The sequence below is a fragment of the Mustela putorius genome, unplaced genomic scaffold (genome assembly GCF_011764305.1).
Source record: "Mustela putorius furo isolate JIRA1106 unplaced genomic scaffold, ASM1176430v1.1 tig00001332_pilon_pilon_pilon, whole genome shotgun sequence".
Lineage (NCBI taxonomy): Eukaryota > Metazoa > Chordata > Mammalia > Carnivora > Mustelidae > Mustela > Mustela putorius.
The window spans coordinates 90,422-104,567 of record NW_025421696.1 but is presented as its reverse complement, the minus strand read 5'-3'; the positions used below and the strand labels follow the sequence as shown (position 1 = coordinate 104,567).

At 42.4% G+C, this 14,146-nt stretch overlaps 1 protein-coding gene across 1 annotated transcript; it reads right to left on the bottom strand.

Moving 5' to 3' along the window:
- Positions 1 to 452: 452 nt before the first annotated feature.
- Positions 453 to 10,752, bottom strand: SPRY3 (sprouty RTK signaling antagonist 3). Its single transcript, XM_045087513.1, has 2 exons — positions 10,338 to 10,752; positions 453 to 4,336 (listed from the first exon to the last, which is right to left on the bottom strand). Exon 2 carries the CDS (start codon positions 4,231 to 4,233, stop codon positions 3,367 to 3,369), a length of 867 nt encoding a protein of 288 aa, XP_044943448.1. The 5' UTR covers positions 4,234 to 4,336; positions 10,338 to 10,752; the 3' UTR covers positions 453 to 3,366.
- Positions 10,753 to 14,146: the final 3,394 nt, after the last annotated feature.

Below are 14,146 nucleotides of genomic sequence, written 5' to 3'. Positions count from 1 at the left end.
TTTCTCATATGTACCGTGGCAGCTGTAATTATACCTACATCATCTTAAAGTTAGTGTGAGAATGAAATGAGCTCATATAGGCAATGCATTTATAATAATGCTTAGCACATAGTAAGCACTATAGAAATGTTCACTATATTTATTATACCCATCGTGATGAGGGAAGATGGGCTGGAATCAAAGGAAAACTCTTGACTAAGCCATGTGAAATAAATATATCAAGGAACAAATATGTGGAAAGTAGTAGAATTAGGGGGTAACAGATGACTTAACTGCAAAAAAATGCTAAGCAGGAAACATCCTCTAAATATTCCTGCTTATACAGTACATGACACAAGGTAGAAAAATAATGAAAACAGACGCTTTCTGCAGGATTTAGACTTCTTTTATATATATTTTAAATATACATGTGCAATACATTAAAATATATAGAGATGTGTGAATATATATATTTACACACACACACACACACATATATATATGTATACACAAACATATATGTGTGTATATATATATACATAAAATTTCACAGAAGGGTACATATGCACACTCACACGTCTGTACACATACCCCAAAAGGACCCATCTATACGTAAACCAGATGCAGCCCGTATCAGGCCAACTTGGACACAAGGCAAAGCCCTGACTCAGCAGCAGATTGCACATTGCAATTGCATTGAGTAACCCTTCAGTTTCTTCTACCAAGTGTAAGGCCATTTAGAAATACACTGAGAAGAGCTCTTCTGGGTGTATGGCAGAGCCCAGGGCCCCTCTGGCAGTGCACAATTTGCCTGAGTAAGGACTGCAGGATTGGGATATCAAGGAGCTATGAAGGAGGAGGGACTTGTGTTGTTTTGGGCCCTGAAACTAATAAGCAAACATCCATAGAATAAATTTAGCTCCAGGAACAATGCACTAGTGTCATAGAACCCTTATATATCTCAGCTCTAAGCAAATTTCAGGCATAAGCGGGGAGAAGGGTGTGTTGCTACTCATCACTATCCAGCTGGATCCAGCCAGAGAGCTGGGCACAGCTTTTAGGAGTAGATAAGTCAAAGTTCAATCAGGCAGACTCGTTAAGATCTTAAAAAGTTACTTAAAATGGAAGGATCTGAAAGCAACTTAAGAGGTTACAGGTATTGGTTTGGGTTTATAATGTTCCAAGAAGCCAAACCTTATATATGGCACCATTTGCAGCAATATCATTAACATTATTAATAATCATCATAACATATTTATATATACAAAAATAGAGCAAAGCAATTCTAGAAGAGGAGGCAAAAGTGAAAGCATGGGGCTGTGTCAGTACACTTCAGGAAGATTCAGAACCAACACAAAGTGAGTGGCACATATTTCTATAGCATATATCCAACAAAGGGATGTGGATGTTCCCTCTTCCCCCTGTGTATGACTATACATTTCTCCCACCTCGCCGCTCTGCAGTACACATCCATGCACACTTTAAAAGATATGATCTATAAAGTTGGAGTCTGGAAGTCTTAAACTAAGTTGGAGCACCTTGATTTCAAGCAAGTGCCCTCAATCTCTGAATTCCTCAGTGAATTTTGGACTCACTTACAGAGGGAAACTGGATCTAATTCTTGAGTCTTTAGGAGCCTGCCATCCCCAGTGCAGCCTTTTCCCATTGAAGTGGATTCACAACACAGGCTCTTGGTATATTTTTAAAAGAGAAGTCAGTTCTCTGCTTTATATGTCATTCATCTCAGTTTTCCAGCTGCTGAAATTTAGGTTCTCAGGCAATTGCCATCGCAGACAAAGCCAGGAGCGAGCACAACATGTGCAGCAAAAAGTAGGCGAAGATAGAGCTTGGTTAGGGATTCCTTGTTTTGTTTTTGTTTTGTTTTGCACACTGGAGCTTCTACAGGTGACAAAGTCAAAGGAGATGTCCACTGCGGGCAGCCTCAACACCTGATAGTTAATTAGCTACCCACTATGCACTGCATAAAGACCACCACACTAACTTGGCGTGGTTCCAGAAAAATTGAATGACAATGGCTTTCTGTCACTGTTAATAGAATCCTAAGAGAAAAGTCCCATGTCCTAATGTGATGTAGAGTACAGAATATTGAACTAGAAGTCAGAAGACTTTTTTTCCAGTCTCAACCCTGCTATGATCTCAGTGTGTGGCCTTCCTATCTCCAGGCCTCAGTTTTCCCATCTGCAAAATAAGGGCATTGAACTAGATTAACAGTTAAGATTCCTTCCAGCTCTAAAGTTTTATGACTTTTTATGTCCATAATTAAGGCCTGAGCCATGCAGTCTCAGGGCAGTTAGCTTCTAAGAGAGAACAGACCTCTGTAATATCCCTTGCTTTGTTCATTTAGCTATAAAGCACGTCTGCCTTTGGCACTTGGGTCAGACATACAAAGTTATGAGCATCCTGATTTACTATCCTACTCTGCATGCTAGTTGAATCTGTCAGTACTATAAGTCAATTATTGGGAAAGGGAGTAAAACTCCAGCTCGTTAAACCTGGAAATGTAAGATTAATTTTTGCCTCGTGTGTTCACAAACAGGTGAGTGTGGTTATGAGCACACACACACATGTCAGGATATAGACTATTGCTAGTGATCAGTTCATTACAGTAATCCATTTCCCTTAATAAAATTTAGTAAATAGTATAGCATAGCAAAGTTTGGCGTCAAAGGAAACACCTATGGAAAAACAGCACTTTTGGACGTAGTTGAGAAAGGACAGGTAGAGAGAGACAAAGATAGATCAAACAAGATGGAGATACAAGTAGAGAACGGGTCAGTCTGAAAGAGAGAGAGGAAAGCAGTAGAGGAAGGGAGGGAGAAAGAAATGGAATGAAAAGTAAGAATCAAGCTGGAATGAAGGGGGAAGGAACGAAGAACAAGAGAAGAGAAGGGCAGTAAACAGGGGGAAGGGGTCGGATTCCCTGGAATATCGAACACTGTTCCACATGCACCCCTGAAAACCGTCTTAGAAGAGAGTTTCCAAAGGCACTGTGGACAGTGGAGGGATGCTCAGAGCCTGCATCAAGAGGCATTATGTTGGGGAGCCCCTAACCCTCCATGTTGCTGGCTCTGTCAGTCCTCCGTGTCCGAATCTCTTGCCTATGTATCACCTGAATTTGCCAGGACAGCCACATGGCTAAAATGGCCAGGTGTAAGAAGTTTGAAGAAAAGTGGGATAGATACTGTGAGAAAGAACAAGGCATCCTGCGCCAGGATGTACTCGGCCATTCCCTGACACTGCAGGAGCAAAACTGGTGAGGCCCTAACTTTGGCTGCTTTACTCCTTCTCCCCCTCTCCAGAGATGAGGCCTGCACTTTCCTAACGGGCGCAAGAAGGAGAAAGCTCTGGCTCCGTGTTGTGGGAAGGTCATACGGACTTCTCCTGGGCCTTGGGGAATGGTGCACTACCAGAAGAGATTTTTCTGCACACAGTGTTGGTGTGCCTCTTACAGCGGCAGCCTGGTCGCCGGAGGCTGTCGTAGCCCTGCTGGCACAGACGGAGGCATCCACGGGTAGGCAGGTAGCAGCACAGGCAAGGGAGGAAGAGGGAGATGAGGCTCATGGCTGCCCAGCGGACGAAGCACGAGCTGGGCCCGCAGGAGCAGGGCTCGTCGGCGCAGTTGTCTTCGTCGTCGGTGGAGCAGTGGTAGAAGAGGCCCTTAACGCAGCAGAGACATGTGCCGTAGTCGAGGAGGCTCTCAGCAGAGCAAAGGCAACGTTGGTTGCACAGCCAGCAGGAGGGGAGAGGACGAGCCGCTGTGCAGAGGACACATTTGCAGCGCCCACACTCCTCGCAAATGAAGAGGTGCTCCCCAGAGTGCCCTGCGGAGTGCTCAGCTTCTCCCTTCAGAGCACCGTCGACCTTTGGGTGGGCCCCTGCTCCGGGCTGGGTTCGGATGATGGACTGGCCTGAAGGTGAGGGCGTGATGCTGGCCAAGAGCCTTTGGTCAGAGGCAGTGGTGCTCTGGGACATGGAGCTGGCGATGCTGGATTGGCTCAGATGCTGAGGCAAGGGCTGCAGTTGGTGGCACTGGCTGAGACTGCGGGGAAGAGCAGGAGGCATGGTGGCCAGGGACCAGTCGGACTTGTGAGTGTGCACTGCAAGGGAGGGGCTGGAGAGGGCCTGCTTACGGGGGGCCGGGGGCCGCTCCACGTAATCATTGCTAGCATGAGTAGAGCGCAGCTGCTCAATCGGGAGGATCTGTTGGAAGTCGTCCGTCACGGCGGCATCCATTTTCCTTTGATTCTTGACTTCTGAGTGGTTTGGGGTCAGGGTGGCACTTGTGGTGATAAATAGCCCTTCTAGTTACATGGACCTTAGGGCACATCAGAAAATCCTAGGAGAGAGGAGACGGACACAATACATGAGAAGACATAGGAGGACCACTTTGCAGGGAACTACCAAAGCTCAGGCCCTAACTCGACCACGACCTTCAATCACTTTAGGATTAGGGTTAGGGTTAGGGTTACACCTCTGTTCTGCAGTTGACCTCACCGACTTATGTACAAGCAAATCTTCTCAAAGCATCTGGACTATAAAGCTCTCTGGGAGCAAAGCTCACATCATTGATTCCTTTTGTATTTCGTCACACGACCAGGGTCACAGGAGCAGCTAGATGCGTGCTAAGGGAGAAATCTAGGTCCTGAGCCTCAGAATTCTAATAAAACTGGAAGCTAATTTCAAATGCAAAGGCTACATCCTGTAGTAATGCTAATGTAAAACAAAAAGAAAAAGCCTCAAAAGTCTTCCATGAGAAGTTGCATGTGTATATGTATGAGACATTTATACACATGTATATATATATATATATATTTTTGATTGATGGGATTTAGGTATACATATTCTCCTTTCAGTAAAATTTCTGATAAGCATAATAAACAGATGAGAAAGAAATTGCTTGATTCAGTGACTACAAGCAGGCAGGATGCAGTAACGGCAGTGATATGGCAGAGAAACCGAGAGCAAAAATCAGGCTATTTGTAGAATAACAGGAAAAAACCACCCCACGGTGTATGGAAGCCAAGACTAATCACCCTGCAGTTCTCCTCACCTTCAGTCTGCTTTAACTCCTTGAGGAGATAACTCTTTCTAAGTGGTAGTGCAGCTCCAGAATCAAACACTAGGGATGGGAGAACAATGTAAGATGATCCCTGAATTATTTGAAATGTCACCTGTAACAGTACCTATTTATTTATTTTTTTATTTTAAAGATTTTATTTATTTGACAGAGATCACAAGCAGGCACAGAGGAAGGCAGAGAGAGAGGGGGAAGCAGGCTCCCTGCCGAGCAGAGAGCCCGATGCGGGGCTTCGATCCCAGGACCCTGGGATCATGACCTGAGCTGAAGTCAGAGGCTTTAACCCACTAAGCCAGTCAGGCGCCCCTAACAGTACCTATTTAAACCAAGTTGAATATCTAGAAAGCACCTACTTGTGTCTCCACGGACCCACAATCAGGAAAAGTTGGGCGGTCCCTGAAGGATTTGATGGAGCTTAAAACTGATAATAGTGACTATGAGGAAAATATGGTACAAACAGTAGATCACTGTACCACACCTGGAAGACTGACCGGCCAAAAAGGTATACACAAGAAATCCTAAGCACAATTCCAAGAGTCATCCTGGAGGCATTAGGACCTAGGAAACACTAGCATGAATAAAGCATATATTTGAAATCCATCATATTTCAGGCCTCCTCAAAATAGATCGATTACTCACACTACTGTATGGAATGCAAAGCTTGAATGAGTAATAGAAATGAACAAGTGAAAGAGGATAGTGCTTGATTAGGTTTCCATAAGCAAGCAAACATGACACCGAAATGTGCCCAAAGCTCAATAACAGGAAAGAGAAGGGTGCCGCTCACAAAGGACTCAGTGGCTAATAATATGACCGGCCTCATTGCCTTTTGAGGCTATATCCCCATGTAAACCTGTTTAGTTGAATTTACATCTGTTCGTTTTTTGAAAAGAAGATTTAATTTGGTTAAAAATAACTTTTCTGGCACATCACAGAAAAGAACCAGTCTGACTATAATTTTACTTTTTAGCTAGTTGTTTTGGTGTTATTTAATGCAGCACAGGGGAATGCAAATAAACTCCTTGGACATTCTAGGACTCAAATATCTATGAAAGTTTTGTCAAATCACTTGCTTTGTTTGGGCCTCAATTTCACTATCTATATAATTATAGGGGTAAACTAGGTGATTTTGAAGGACCCTGCCCCTTATGGTCTTTATTTCTATAACTACACAATTTGACAAGAATTTCTCTTCATCTACACCTTCTATATCTTCAATCCTTGAGGGTAAATTAAGGAACATGCCCTTTTTCATTTCAGCATTCAAAAGCAAAATTTATGTCTCTTTTTTAAAAAAATATTTTATTTATTTATTTCACAGAGAGAGAGAGAGAGACAGCAAGAGAAGAAACACAAGCAGGGGGAGGGAAAGAGGGAAAAGCAGGCGTCCCACTGAGCAGGAAGCCTGATATGTGGGGCTCAATCCCAGAACTCTGGGATCATGATCTGAGCTGAAGGCAGCCACTTAAAATCTAAGCCACTCAGGCACCCCATGTCTCTTTTATTTACTTGGACTCACAGCCCCCTGAAACCTTCTATATCTACCTTTACTGAACTTAGTTGAGATTCATAATCTCAGCATTGGAAAGGAAAAAGTAGCTTTCATTGGAAGACCTAAATAAACAAAGACACAGGACATCTGGGTGGCTCAGTTAGTTAAGGGTCTGCCTGTGGCTCAGGTCAGGATCCCAAAGAGCCCCGCAAGAGCCCCCCACGGGGACTCCTTGCTCAGCGGGGAGCCTGCTTCTCCTCTGCCTGCCACTCCCCCTGCTTATGTTCAATCTCTCTCTCTGACAAATAAGTAAAATCTTAAAAAAAAACACACAAAGACACATTGTTCAGCTCACTTGCAGATTATGGCATGTGAAAACTTTGCATCAGGAAGAGTCTTTTGGCAAATTTATAATAGTAGATTTATTCCCCATTGATCAGATAAAGAATGCTTGGGGTCCTTTGTGTCCTTTATAAGAACAGTAACAAACACACTGGAAGCATTTTAGACTCACTGATTTCCCAAAGGAAATTAGACTCAAAACATATTGGAAATTCTAAGAATCAATAACTCAAAGGAAGGCGTACAAGGTCTCAAAGTTAGAAAAGATAATCCTCTGGGATTCCAAAGATATCACTAGGTATCTCAGGGACATGCCCAGAAGGTTGAAAAGCTAAGCTTGGAGGAATCTAGGTCATAATAGAAATGACTCAGAACCATGTTCAAAGGGGATCCTGTCTTGGCAGCAGAAGGGTATATGGTGCTTAAGTTGAGAAGGTGTATCTGGATATTGATTAGATTGCTGTAAGACTGAAAAGTTGCAATGCTGGTTGGATAAGTAAAAGAAACTTTGGGCATTGGTCTGGGATGATGAGGTATTATCGCCTTGTTTACAAGAGGCTTAACAGAATGAACTCCTGCCCTACCAAATCTTTTATCAGAATGGACTGTGGAAAATCTGCAATATAGGCGGAAGGAGGACCTGGGCAAAATTAGAAGAATAAAACAGGACTGAATGACAATAAAATGTTTGCTGATTTTATCCGGCTAACAGGAGGAACCCAAATAGATACCATAGGGGAAGGTGAGGGGGGGGGACTGAGAAGCAAATAGGCAAGAGAGACTGTTACAGCACATAGATTAGATGAAAAACTATGACTGCATGCATGTTTATGATTCAGAAATCCTCCCGCTAAAGGGCAATTCATTGTGAGCAAAACCAGTTAAGAAACTGTGCTGTTGGTCAGTTCCATATTCTATTAAATGAGAGAGATAATATGCAGATCACATATTATTAAATAGGAGCCAAGGTGATTACAAGTCTTGGCTGCACATTGGTGGGATCTAGTGATTTCTGTCACGTAGTGCCTCTGCAGTAATGAATGATGCATTGTAAACCCACTCCCATCTCAGTCCCTCTGGCCAGGTGCTCAGAGCTTTCTCAACAGTTTTCCTGTAGCCCTGAAATTTTCTGTTCAATCTAAACGGAAATTTCTTTTCTTATGCCAACTTAGGGACTAGAGAGCTAAACCTATTCAAGAAATTCTGTTTGTTAATGGAAGGAAAATGTATTTATTCCTTGGAACCCAAAATCTGCCATGTTGAAACCAAAGTTGAAAACTTCCCTAATCCAAAGTCCTACTATGCTAACAGCCTTAGACAGTTCTGATTTTTCTGGTAAATCCTTTCTGATACAATATGACTCAACCTGAATTTCAAAGAAGAGGGCAGAGAAGGAGAGCTTGGCTCCTGTTTTATCCCACTCCCATGGGTTCAATGCTGTTTTGTACCTTACTGTGTAACAGCTCTGGGGTGTGTTACTTTTTTCTGTGCTCTGCTGTTACATACACTCCTTCTCAGAATAACTGAAAGCAAACATAGGGGGAATTTCTGCTATGGCTTTATATGTTTTCTTAGTTCTACTGTTCCAAAGTCTGCTCTCCAAAAATCCCTCTCTGTGCAAAAGCATTTGCATCTCTATCAAAGCACTTCCCCCTTACAAATACCAAGTTGTATATAGTTTACATTACTAACCTCTCAGCCACTGACTGGGCCTCCCTCCTACCACATACATCTTGCTGGAGCTGCCAGGTTCTCACCACATTTAACTCTTAACTTGTCACTTTGCTACCCTAGCTCTATTCATTACTTTAATAGTTTCATTAAGACTCAAACTAGAGAGTGTAGCAGTTTAAAGACCTTGCATTTTTAAAGATGTAGGTGTTTTAGTGATGAGCAATACAGGGAAAATTGTAATATCGAATGAATTCACATACTTCTAATCCTGAAGAAAATGCTAGTTGTTCACTTAAGAAGTAGGGATTTTCTTTAAACCCCATACCCTTTTACAAGATACGTGAAATTTAAGTTCCAGTCTTAACTGCTTTGTTGTGTGCCTGTGGGCAAACAACTTCTATCCCAAGCCTCAGTTTATCTGCAAAATGAGAGGCACGAAAAAGGGGCTTTTAAGGCCCCTTCTTGTTTTGATGCTCTACATTTTTTATACTGGGTTTGTTGGTTGTATTTCTCTGTCTCAAAAAGTCTTTCATGAAGAATTAGTCTCCTTCCTTCAAGTTTTTTCACTCCTCACTACCCAACTCCTCTACCCTGAGTAAAAACCTAAATCCAAGTCACTCAGATCACTATCTAGATTGTTTCACAGCTAGAGAGACCTAAAAACAGAACACAAAGAAACCAAAATGCATAGAATAAAGTCTTAGTAAATGTTTATTTAGAGGTACAGGGAACAAGACTAATACTCCCAAGTGGATAAAATGCTAGTCAGTATCTTATTGGTTATGTATATATGCAGCTGACTTGTTGGGAGCATGATTTAACACCTGGTATATCCAAATTCATGTCATAGCACATTATGTTACAACGGTTTTAATGTACCCAAAAAAGCAACAATAGTTTGCATTTCAAAATAGATTTTCTGTTTAAGAGTTCGAGGTCTGTTTTCTGTTCATCCAACTTGGTTTGCCGCACGCAGAGGTGAATGCTAATTATACTTGGCTAGAGGAATGGAAGGAGTGTAAAGCACTGTACTAGGTCCTATCAAATGCCTATTGGTTAACTGGACATGGTCACAGGTTCTTACTTTCGACAAAATTTCCGTATGCCACACGGAGACATGTGCACATACACCCAGGCATGGATCCAGAGATTTCTAAATCATTGCTCTGACTCAGTGTAAGTAGGGGGTTATGCCGTGTCAGCTTGCGCCATTTCTACCCAGGGCAAGGTGATGTGATGAAATCTGAACGATGCACAGCCCAGACTTGTGAGCCAATAGCAGACTAGCCCCACGCTGACAGGATGCCCGCTGGGCAGCCAGACTGGCCTCAGCACGGGCTCTCCCTACGTCCTCAGCTTGGGTGGTTAGGCTGCGCTATAAGGGGCTTAGGCACGAACCAAAATGCATTTAAAGGTCAACAAGCTAAAAATTAAATTGACATTTGGCTACGAAAGGGTTATTTTGAAGTTCCATTTTGATTTATAAATTTCTAATACGGAAAATTTTTTGCAAAAGCTGATTCATTAAAATGTCATCTAAATGGTTTTCATTTTATTTTACCCATGCGTTTGCTCTTGTACGCGCGCACACACCCGCGCGCGTACACACACGAACGCGCGCGCACACACACACGCGCGCGCGCGCACACACACACACACACACACACACACAGGATGGCTGGAATGAATGGCAATATATGCATTGCACAGAAAGAATTCTAGGGTCTTTAAGAGCTAATCTCTATGGCTTACCTTGAGGAAAGGGTTTATCCATGCTGTGGAAAGCAGAAGAACTAAAGCCCCATTTGGCTCAAAAGACCTCTTCTTCTCCTGAGTCTTTAGGTTTCTCCACCTCTCTTCGGAAAGTCTGAATGAAAACTCCTTCACTGGCAGTGGAGCCAGAAACAGATAGTTCTGTGTCGGTCTTTCTGACACAGCAGAGAAAACGGAAAGGGAAAAAAAAAAAAAAAAAGGAAAAAAGAAAGAAAGAAAGAGAGAGAAAAAAAAAAAAGAAACGGTGGTGCGAGGTGGGGGGTGGGGAGGAGAGTCAGACCTGTAGTGGCAGATACTTTGTATAGATTTTACATGGAGATCTCAATCTTGATGCACGTATTCCCCAAAGAAAGCTCAGCGGGGTAAGTTGTTCATCTCCTCCTCCTCTTTCTCCTCCTCCTTCTTCTATTTCTCCTCCCCCTCCTCCTCCGCCTCTTTCTCCTCCCCTTCTCCTCCTCCGCCTCTTTCTTTTCCCCCTCCTCCTTCAGCGTTTTCCTTCCTCTCCTCTTCCCTCCCCCTTCCCTCTCCCCCTTCTTCCTCCTTTACCTCCTCCCCCTCTTTCTCTTTTGCCTCCGCCTCCGCCTCCGCCTCTGTCTCCTCCAAGCTGACGGATGAACCGAAGCAGCAGAAACTGCAGTTGTAGACACAGGGTATCTCGACAGAGCAATAGATACCGCTAGTGTGTGATTATTTCTACAGCTCAGGGTGTGCTGGTATATCATCTGCAGAGACGGGGGGAGGGGCGTGAGACCGCAGTGTGTTCAGCTCAGCTAGCCGGCTGTTTTGTGAATGTAGGTGATTTCTGAAGGTCTTGTGAATGGATTATAGGGGAGGATGGGAGGAAACGGATTTATTGCTCCTTGCTATAATTTCTTTCTCTCCCTCTCTCTGTGTCGTTGGCTTTCCCGGAGCCGTAGCTCTTAATGCTTAGCTAAGTGGCGTCATCCAGCTGAAATTGAATCGACCCATTAGAACTCCCCATAGGAATCTCTGTATCCGGTCCCTGGGTAATGACTGAAACAAAATTTAAAGGGGAATAGGGGGTGGGGTGGAAAGTAACGATTTTAAGGAGGCCTCATTTAAATATCTCTGCGGAGTGATTGCAGCTTCTATCAGACAGAGCTTCTCCTTTGTTTAAGGGTTTCTCCCACCTCCTACCCACATTCATTCCCACTAACCCTAATAATGATTATCCATCCATCATCCACTGGGAAACCATTACCCACCTAACTTTGCCTTCCTGCCTTTAGTATGCCATATAGTCAACAGCAACAAAAATGTTGTGCCTTCTTTTGCGTTGGGTATTGTGGATTCAATAACCCTAACCCTAACCCTAACCCTTCATGCAGCCCCCTTAGGGCTGCCAGTCTTCTGAAAATAAAGCAGCTTTGGACAATTTCTCTTAAAGTGAAGGACAAAGTTTTCTGTAAATTATCCCCAGTCCACTATTTAATTCAGTAGGAACGGGTCTTTGTTTTGGGCATCGAGACAGAAGCACTTGGTTGAAAACAAGTCTCACATTTAAAATAAAAGATCTGATTTCAAGTCCTGCTGCAATGGACAAGTAGCAGGAGCTCGATCATCAACATTCTTAGAATGCCTTTCTTACCCCATCTATAAAATTGAGATGGTAAATGGTGACAGTTCAGAATAAAACAAACCTGTGTGAGTCATGAACCTGAGATCCTTAATCTCACTCTAACTCCTTCTGTGACCTTTGCAATTTACTTTCCCTCTAGTGTCTCAATTTCTACATTTACATGAAAAGATCTGATAATTGCTGGTAATTGCTAAGGTCCCTTCTAGCTCTGACATTCTGTTATTTACACCCTCTCAGGAGGATTAAGAAAACAGACGAAAGCATGGGATTAAAAATAGACATGCTTGTGTGGGTCTACATACACATACGTGTATGTGTGTGTCAAAGGTTCTCCAAACTCTTTTATTGATATGTAGGTATGTATACTGTATACACACACACATACACACGCACACATATGTGTGCGTGTGTATGTGTGTGCATATAATTTCTAAGCAAATCCAGATCTCGTCCTACTCAGAATTTCTAGAGCCAAGAGATTTGCCTATGTAAATTTTTCTCTTTCATGGCTCACACATTTTCTTTACTCTTAATATTGACTTGAGGGTATCAGGATCATGAAAAACATTAATCTGTAGTTTCATCAGCAGAAGAGGATAGATTCACTGATAAATTCATTCACCCATTTTTTCAACAGATATTTATTGCACATCAACTATGTGCCAACTACTGTACTAGCTAGATTTGGGTCAAACAGATCAGGGTTCAAATTTTTGCTCCTAAATTTATGAGCTATCTGACTTTGGGCATGTCACTTTACCTCTCTGAACCTGTTTCCTCCATTCGTCTATAAAATGGAAACACAATAGTCCCCACATCACAGGATTGTGCTATTTCCTATCAACTGAATAAGGTCTTGCATTTGAAAGGTTTATCATGTGTCTGGCATATAGTAAGTGCTCAATGAAGAGTGAATATGAAAATTAAGAAATTGTTCTCACCCTAATGAAGCCCACTGGAAAGGCAGGAGATGATTTCAATGATTGAAATCCTTTTATTACTTTAAGCTCCAGTTTTAAATTTAAGCAGATATATCCCAAATATATCTTTCTTTTTTTTTTAATGCCATTGGCATTTTTTTTAAGATTTTATTTATTTATTTGACAGAGAGAGGTCACAAGTAGGCAGAGAGGCAGGCAGAGAGAAAGGAGGAAGCAGGCTCCCTGCTGAGCAGAGAGCCCGATGTGGGACTCGATCCCAGGACCCTGAGATCATGACCTGAGTCGAAGGCAGCGGCTTAACCCACTAAGCCACCCAGGCGCCCCACAAATATATCTTTCTTAAATGTGACTTATTTTCATACTTTATTCCTTTGTTCAAAAACTAATTTCTAATTCCTACAGCATTAAGTTTAAATTGCTTTGCTTGTCAATCAAGTTATTCTCTGACTCTATACATTCAATCACTTCTCAACATATCTTTGAACATAAGAAAAATTGAATGTTTCACTCTTCTAAAATACCAGCTCACATGGCTGCCAATCCAGCTTTCCATATGTATCCTTCACATGATTGCATATATTTATTCATTTTCTACATCAGGGTCCTAATTCCTCTGCGAATACTTCCCTGACTCTAAGGCTCCTTTCTGTTCTAAAGCTCTATGATTGGTAGTTTTTACTAATACCCTAACTTACTTCTACATTTGCAACTCCTATAACACTTTCATTTATGTCCTGGTTATTCAGTACACTTTGTTAAATACTTAACCTTTTTTCAAAATCTTTTTGACTTAGCTGTCATATCAGAAATTATTTGGGGCACCTGGGTGGCTCAGTGGGTTAAAGCCTCTGCCTTCAGCTCAGGTCATGATCCCAGGATTCTGGAATTGAACCCCACATCAGGCTCTCTGCTGAACAGAGAGCCCCGCTTCCTCCTCTCTCTCTCTGCCTGCCTCTCTGCCTACTTGTGATCGCTATCTGTCAAATAAATAAAATCTTAAAAAAAAAAAAAGGAAATGATTTGGACAACCAGTTGTTGTAAGTATGGAAGAGTGTATTTAATTAATCATAAAACTATAACTTAGAGATTTCTCAAACATAGTAGTAAGGAAGATATTTGGAGGGCAGAGTGATTTATCTGGTGTTCTTCAAGGTTACTTATTTTTTGAAATTACTGGCTTTTAGACGTAGGTGTGTTGATCTGTGCTAAGAGTATGTCCAAATTCAGCTGGATTTGAGTTAATGTCA